Source organism: Leucopleurus acutus (genome assembly GCF_964270905.1).
Source record: "Leucopleurus acutus genome assembly, chromosome: 3".
Lineage (NCBI taxonomy): Eukaryota > Metazoa > Chordata > Mammalia > Artiodactyla > Delphinidae > Leucopleurus > Leucopleurus acutus.
The window spans coordinates 133,916,291-133,923,914 of NC_139145.1; the positions used below are offsets into that span (position 1 = coordinate 133,916,291).

A 7,624-nucleotide genomic window follows, 5' to 3' on the forward strand; every position below is an offset into this window, starting at 1 on the left:
CTCAGGTGCTGCTGCCTGAGAAAGTGCGGGGTAGGGGTAGGGGTACGGAGCGGGGCTCTAGGCATCAGATCAAGTGGATGTCAAAACCAGGAGGGCTCCCTAGCCTTGGGTGTGGGGACTTCCGTAATCTGGGGCTGTTCTGGGGAGTCCCTGCTGGACTTCTACAATACATCCCCAGCAAATCCTACATGGCGGGGCAAATGCCGGGGTCTGACTTTGGCAGTTGACACTCCAAGTTTGTTTCGTGCCTTGTGGCTGGCGTGGGAAGAAAATGAAATAAGAATCGTTAACTTTTCCATATTCCCGCTGTCCGTACGCGGAAAGGCGGTACCCAGCGTTAGGGACCAGTAGGGGTTGTCCTCCCCTCCTCTCCCTTCCTATGGCGTGGTCGAGAGGCTGCGGCGCCAACGCTAGCCAAAAGAGCGCTCGCGGGCCCGGGCCCCGCGCTCGCGGCTCCCGGGGGAAGCCGCGTTGCCAGGTTGGGTTTTAACGCCTCCGCCCGCGCACAGATTGTCCGGGGCTGAAGGCGCCACCACTGGCGCTCAGGCGCGAGCCGCCCCTCCCGCGCGGCGGTCCTCCTACTCCACCCCGCCTTCCCTCCACACCTTCACAGTCGCCCCTTAACCCCACCCCGGCCACGCGCCTCCCCGACTTCCGGCCGGATTCAGAGCCTCGGGAGCGCTGGGTGTCGGGTCGCCATCCCGGCCCGGCCGCCGCCTCCAAGCAGTCGACGCGGGGCTCCAGGCCTGAAGCGGGCGGGGAGGCAGGATGCAGGCGTGCGGGGGCACCGCGGCGGGTCGCCGGGCCTTCGACAGCATTTGCCCCAATAGGATGCTGGATCTGCGAGGCCGGCCGTTCGGCAAGCCCGGGAAGCTGGAGAGGAAGGTGGGGCCGCAGGACGGAGCCGGGCAGGGTCCTCACGCTCCCGGCGGTGAGGGCTGACCCGCGCTCACCGTTTCTGTGCCCGGCTAGTTCGCCCCTGCGCGGAAGCTCTTTCTCGGTAGCAGCGGCAGCAGCCCGGTGTCGGTGTACGAGGATCCCCCAGACGCCGAGCTCGCTGCGCTGCAAGGTGATACCGGTGGTCCCTGCGCAACCCCTCGGGTTCCCCGCGCTAGGTGGGTGGGGCGCGCGGGCCTCAGAAGAGCTTTTCTCCCTGGGGTTTCGGAGTCCTGGCGGCGATGCCAGCGGCGAGCCCTTGCGGGGAGGCTTAGGGTCCGCCCGGCGCGTGTCTCCGGTTCTCCCTACGCAGCCCTCACCACCATAGACCTGCAGGACCTCGCTGACTGCTCCTCGTTACTCGGGTCCGACGCGCCGCCTAGTGGTAATTCGGCCGCCTCACAGGTACCTCTCCTGGTGGAAACTCGAGGCCTATCGAAACCCAAACTTCGATTCGGGAGTCAGTTCTCTGAGTTTCCTCAAAGAATCCTTTTGGGTGGGGAGCGCAGGCACATCTGGCTAGCGGGGGGAGATGTCCTGCAGAAATCCAAGCCTCGAGGATTAGAACTTCCTCCTCCCTCCTAGTATGTTAACGGTGGCCGCATTCTCAGAACTGTTCTGACCTACTCTGGACAGGGAAGCTCATCTGGAGGGCTCCCCTGCCAGACGGGTCTCCCATTCCCCTCCCCATCTATTCCTTGGAGCTGCGATAAAGCAACGTGGTGGTTGCACACTGAGGGACGAGGTGGGTAAATGGGAGCAAAGTTGCTCTCTGGGCACCTATCTGTTCTCCCAACATGCCTTTCCCGGCCATTCATTAACCATTTTCATTCCCTGGATGTCTAAGGAGTGTGGAGATCGGAGAATAACTTCTCGATCAAGACTGGAAGAAACGAAGATAATTTACATTTGGAGGAAGTGGGAAGAGTGACAAAGGACTCGAAGAAATCTGACTGAAAACGTTGCTCTCTACAGAGATGGCCCTTCAGCAGTTGGGCACTTTATAAAAGTCCTTTTTGCCCCCTGCAAAGGCTGCTGCCACTTACTCCCATGGAGCAAAGAGGCATTTCCCCCCAAAAACCTATCTTCTTACTTGCATCCCACTTCTACCACTTGCCAGGGCTGAGACTCCCCAGCCAGATGATGGCATCTCCCAGCACTGGTGTCTGGGAGGTCAGAAGCCTGCCTCATCGATGGATATGAATGCATCCATCGATGCATATGAATGGATATGAATAGCTAGATGCAACCTCCAGGAAGGGTGCCAGTTCCAGGTTCCTGGCAGCAGGTGCTTGGGATATGAGGTTTCACGGGAACAGACCAAATACAGAACTCTCCAGAGGAAATGACCACCTCCTAGAACTGGGGTTGGGGTGGTGGAGCAAAGCTTCCCAGGGCCTCTCTAAGTGCCTCTTAGAATTGGGATAGAGCCTAGGGAGACTCAGAGTAGGTGGCAACTGAGAGCAGAGATTGTGAAGGCAACAGGTAAGAGTGGGAATTGCCCTGCAAAGGCCACTCTCCTGTTCTTTTAGGGTTTGGATGCTCAAATGAAAAAAGGCAATACATGAGCATCTTTCAACGGACCCAGAGGGCTACATCACGCCCTTACTCCAACATGTTTATTTTGCAAGAAAAAAGCCAAACCAAACCAAACCAAACAACAACAACAGAACCAAGCAGGCTCTTGCTGAATTTTTGCTTATGTATACAGAACTTAAATTTGACATCATGCTCTGCGTTAAGTGTTTGGTTTGGTTTTGTTTTTGTTTTTCGGCTGCTGTTTGTGTTGGAGAAATGCCAGGTTTTTACCTAATTGGGAAGATAAGATTCACAGTTTCAAGGACAGAGCTCATGCCCGATGGCCCAAGCAAGAGGTCCAGGGTTTTTCCCGCTGGAAGGCAGAACTGGTACAGAAGGAAATATATCCCTAGGGGAAGATTCTGTGGGGGAACCCCCTGGCCAGTGCACACTCTGGTTATATTTCTCTTTCCTGTTGGGGAAAGTGGACAGAGGGAGGAAGTGCTCTAGAAGTGTTTGATGTCCAGAATGGGCCAAGACCTGGGATAGCACAGGAGGAAGCATTTCCTGGGTGGCTGTCCCTGAGAGTTGGCCTCTAGTCCCATGGTAAGGGCTTTTCTCTACTGAGAGGGAGACCTTTGAGCCCTTGGGAAATGTCTCATTTCCGACTCCTTCAACCAGGGAAGAATTGTGCTTCAGGATTTGTCTGGGGCCCTCAGTCTTTCCTTTCTAAGCTCCCTTCCCCTTACAGACTCAGTTCTCAACTGGTGCTAGAGGTTTCCCTGGTTGAAGCTCTCCTCCCTGAAGGAAACTGATACTTGTACATTCTTTGAAGTTAGAGTCAGAATAAGTTCCTCTTCTCAGAAGTATTTGAATAGTAAAGAAGGGTGTTTGGGAGAAGAATATGATTAACCCAAAGGACTAAAAAAATTGATAATAGTGGAATCAGTAGAATAGATATTTCTGATGGGCACACTGGATGCACCCCCACACCATGCTCCTTGAGAGGCTTCTTTCCCCTTCCCAGAACTGGCTTCATTGGAAGCCAGGCTTTCCTAAAAGAGAAATAAAAGCTAGAGGCAATGAGGTATAGAGGAAAGAGGACTGAAATAGGCACCAGCATTCTGGGGCAGAAGCTCCAGTTTCACTATTTCAGAGCTGGGTGGCTTTCGACAACGCGATTTCTCTGAGCTTCAGCTTCTCCATCATGGGAGGAGTCACTTCCTGGGCCCTGCCTACTTCCTACATTGGTGTGAGAATGAACAGACAGACTCGATGTAAAAGTTTGTGTCAACTCTGTCCACGAATTAAGGGAATAAGAAGTTTCCTGGTCACCGGCCTTTTGCAGTCTCCTTCCGTCTCACGCACCCAGGCACATTGCAGGAACCCAGGAGAGTATCCAGTCCAAGATGCTGGAGATGCATCACGCCCTACGGGAAAAGTCAACTCCAACTTTTTGAGAAACAGAAGAGCAAGAGGGGCCACGCCTGCTGCGTGCTGAACAGAAGCACTTTCCATAGCATCCCTGGCCCCTCATCTCTTAGCCTCCCTTTTCTCTTTCTGTGTGGGGAGAGGTGGTTTAGTTGTGACTGAGCCTTGGCGGGATACGTGGACTCGAGTCACTGCTTTGGATGCCTCCGCACGCTGGCGGGTCTTGGGAGGAAGGACGGTGTGTTCGTACGCCATGCTCCCAGCTCTTAGAGCTGTGGCTCCTTGGCCTGTGGGAGGTAAGTCGGGGCTGAAGGTGTAAGCGGGCGCACTAGCAACGCGCCTGGTTGGCTGGTGACTGGCCAATGAGGCGGCGCCGGACTGTGCTGGCTGCCAGAGGCCGGGCGCGGGGCGGCTGTGCTGCGCGCAGAAGGACCGACGCGCGACGCAGCAGCGCGCATTTTCAGCGCCCGGCAGGACCCTCCCGACCGGGTCCCCGCTTCGTGCGTCCCTCTCCCCACCATGGCAGTGCAAGCCTGCTGGATTCCGTGTCTCGGGCAGGGCTTTGATTTTCAGGTACAAGTTTCCGCTGCGGGCGCGAGTGCATGCAGACCTGCCATCGAGCCCGGGAGGTTAACTGTCGGTCTAGGAAGTGTTCCAGACCCGCCAGACTCAACATTAACTAGTTTGTACCTCCGGTTTGTTTCAGAACCACTCCCTGCAAACGGCAGCGGACTTCGATCTGCAGGATTTCAGAGACACCGTGGATGATCTCATTGCAGGCAAGTGCAATCTCTTTGCAGTTCAGCAACGGCGGGGGTGTCCTCTACCCCTCAAATCTGACTAGTTCGGATTTCGTGGTCCTGAAAGTGGTAAACCCTGTACCTGTCAACGACTCGCCAGCAACTCATCAAAGTGTTTGGCTCATCCAAATTTAGCTCTCCCTCCCTTTTCCTAATGGAGAAGATGAGTCGCTGGATCTATAGCGCTTTCTCAGTTTGCCCGTGTGAGTTCTGGGAGAGAGAACCCTACGCTGTGACGTGGTCTGGAAGACGCTGAGTGACAGGAGTGTGCAGAGTAGTGCATTTGTGTGACTTCAGGCAAGTTTACCCTGGCCACCGTGGAAATCCAGTTCAGATCATCTCAACAGGCATTTATTGAGCGCCTGCTGTGTATGTACAGGATATCAGGAAGAGCCTGGGGATCGTAGGGATTGCAGAGTGAGGGGTGCTTTATTAATAAAGAAAAATCACGTAAACCCTATACCCGCGTGATATTTTGTCCCTGCAGTTAGCTGGGCACGAGTCTGAGGCTGCAAACCCAGCTCCCTCTCTTCCTCTTCATCAGACTCATCATCCTCTATGATGTCGCCTCCCCTGGCGGGCGGAGACTTCCCCTTCTCTCCTTGCGACGTACTGCCGTTTGGTCCCTGTCTCTCCCCACAAGCCTTGCAGTCACCGCCGCTGCGCCCTCCCGACGTGCCCCCACCAGAGCAGTACTGGAAGGAGGTGGCCGACCAGAACCAGAGGGCGTTGGGGGACGCACTCGTGGAGAATAACCAAGTAGGGACACTGGGCTGGCGTCCAGGAGTCCTTGGGGCGGGGGCAGGGTATAGGGCTCCGGGAGGAAGTGGGGTTGCAGGAGCGGGAATGAGTCCCCTTGGACGTCAGAACCAGTGGACGAGTTTACGTAGCTGCTGTTGCTCCACTGGCTCTACCTCAGTTTACAACGTCACTAAGTGGGAATAATCTTACCCACCAGATTTTTTTTTTTTTTGCGGTACGCGGACCTCTCACTGTTGTGGCGTCTCCCGTTGCGGAGCACAGGCTCCGGACGCGCAGGCTCAGCGGCCATGGCTCACGGGCCCAGCCGCTCCGCGGCATGTGAGATCTTCCTGGACCGGGGCACGAACCCGTGTCCCCTGCATCGGCAGGCGGACTCTCAACCACTGCGCCACCAGGGAAGCCCCATCCACCAGATTTTTAATAGGGCCACCAATACTTATTGAAGGCTTTCTATATGCCTGGTATTGTGCTTACCAGTTTACTTTCCTCATTAATTACTCACAACCATTGAGCTAGATACTTTTACCAGCCCCATTTTACAGGTAAGGAAACTGACTTATAGGAAGGTTGAACTTCTATATCTGCCTGTTGCCCAAGTCAGCACTCCTCACCGCTACACTGAGGATTAACTGAGAAACATTTTGTCTAAGTGCTCTGTAAAAATAAATAAATAAATAAAATTATTCTCACCAGTGTAAACGTCCTTGGGGCCCCAGTTTCTAATTAGACGTTAGGATCTGCGTTCAATTTATGCAGAGTGTACAGACGAGACCGAGCACGGTAGACTATCCCTGAATGTTTGGGTCTCCTCCTGCAGCTGCACGTGACGTTGACCCAGAAACAGGAGGAGATCGCCTCACTGAAGGAGCGGAACGTGCAACTGAAGGAACTCGCCAGTCGGACACGGCACCTGGCCTCGGTGCTGGATGTAAGTGGGGCGCGCGCGTGTAGAACACTGCAGAAACTCGGAAATGTTCTGTGCACCTCCCACCCAGCTCCCGGTGTTGGGAGCCGGCGGGGGTCGGGGAACGGAGAGGACCGCTGGGAGCTCGCTGAGTCACTTGCAGGCGTTGCCTAAGTCGGCCGAGTCGCGCAGTTCTAAGTGCGCCCAGGTCTCCTTTGAGTGCCCAGCACGAGGCGAGTCCGGCTGGCCCCAGGGCAGCGCTCCTCCCCATCTTTTTGTAGAAGCTGATGATCACACAGTCCCGGGATTTCGGGGCGGCAGCTGAGCCCATCCCACTCAAGGCGACTTCCAAAAGGAGCCTGGAGGAGTTGTTCAGCGCTGCGGGGCAGGATTGCGCGGAAGTGGACGCCATCCTGAGGGAGATTTCCGAGCGCTGCGATGAAGCGCTGCAGAGCCGCGATCCCAAGCGGCTCCGGCTGCAGCCCGAGCTCCCGAGCACGGACGGCAGGCCTGGGAACCTGCACGGCGCCTTCCGGGGGCTGCGCACAGACTGCAGCCGGAGCGCGCTGAACCTGAGCCACAGTGAGCTGGAGGAGGGCGGCTCCTTCAGCACCTCCATCCGCAGCCACAGCACCATCCGTACCCTCGCTTTCCCCCAGGGAAATGCCTTCACCATCCGAACAGCCAACGGGGGTTACAAATTCCGCTGGGTCCCCAGTTGAGCTGAGATGTGGTCCTCCGAAACACTGCCCTCTATCCAAACTGAAGCGCCTGGAGGCTAAACGGCAGTAGCTGAAACCTGGTTTCTCAGAAGAACTCCACTTGCAGAGCCGACGCCAGCCTGAAACTTTTTTTTCAGGAACAAAAACGTTTTGATACTGATGCACTGTAAAATTCTGGTACAAAATACTGTGTAGTCCCTCCCCTTTTCACAGCGAAACCGTGTGTGTGTGTGTGTGTGTGTGTGTGTGTGTGTGTGTGTGTGTTGTGTACATATGTATGTGTATACATACGCTTATATATCACAGTCAATTTTTAAAGTATTTATTTTTAGCAGCTTTGAATTACGTACTTTTTAGAGCTGGAAGGGGCCTAAAAACCACTTAGGTATTTTATAATTGTAATAATGCCTTGTTTTCATACGAAGCAAAAGGGGGCTCTAAGAAGTTAAGCAATTTTCTACAAAAAGAAGCGTCATGGGCACCTTCCGAGTGCTCTCGCTAGTCTTTTAAAGATTGTAGGTCCAGAGGCCAGGTCTCTGGGTGAACGTTTC

At 54.9% G+C, this 7,624-nt stretch overlaps 1 protein-coding gene across 1 annotated transcript; it reads left to right on the top strand.

Moving 5' to 3' along the window:
* Window positions 1-768: 768 nt before the first annotated feature.
* MCIDAS (multiciliate differentiation and DNA synthesis associated cell cycle protein) lies at window positions 769-7,073 on the top strand (the record flags this gene model as incomplete). The annotated part of the gene is made up of 7 exons (XM_082835193.1): window positions 769-885; window positions 973-1,069; window positions 1,250-1,341; window positions 4,592-4,668; window positions 5,207-5,444; window positions 6,265-6,375; window positions 6,633-7,073. The coding sequence occupies 7 exons, from the start codon at window positions 769-771 to the stop codon at window positions 7,071-7,073; spliced, it is 1,173 nt and encodes a 390-aa protein (XP_082691319.1).
* Window positions 7,074-7,624: the final 551 nt, after the last annotated feature.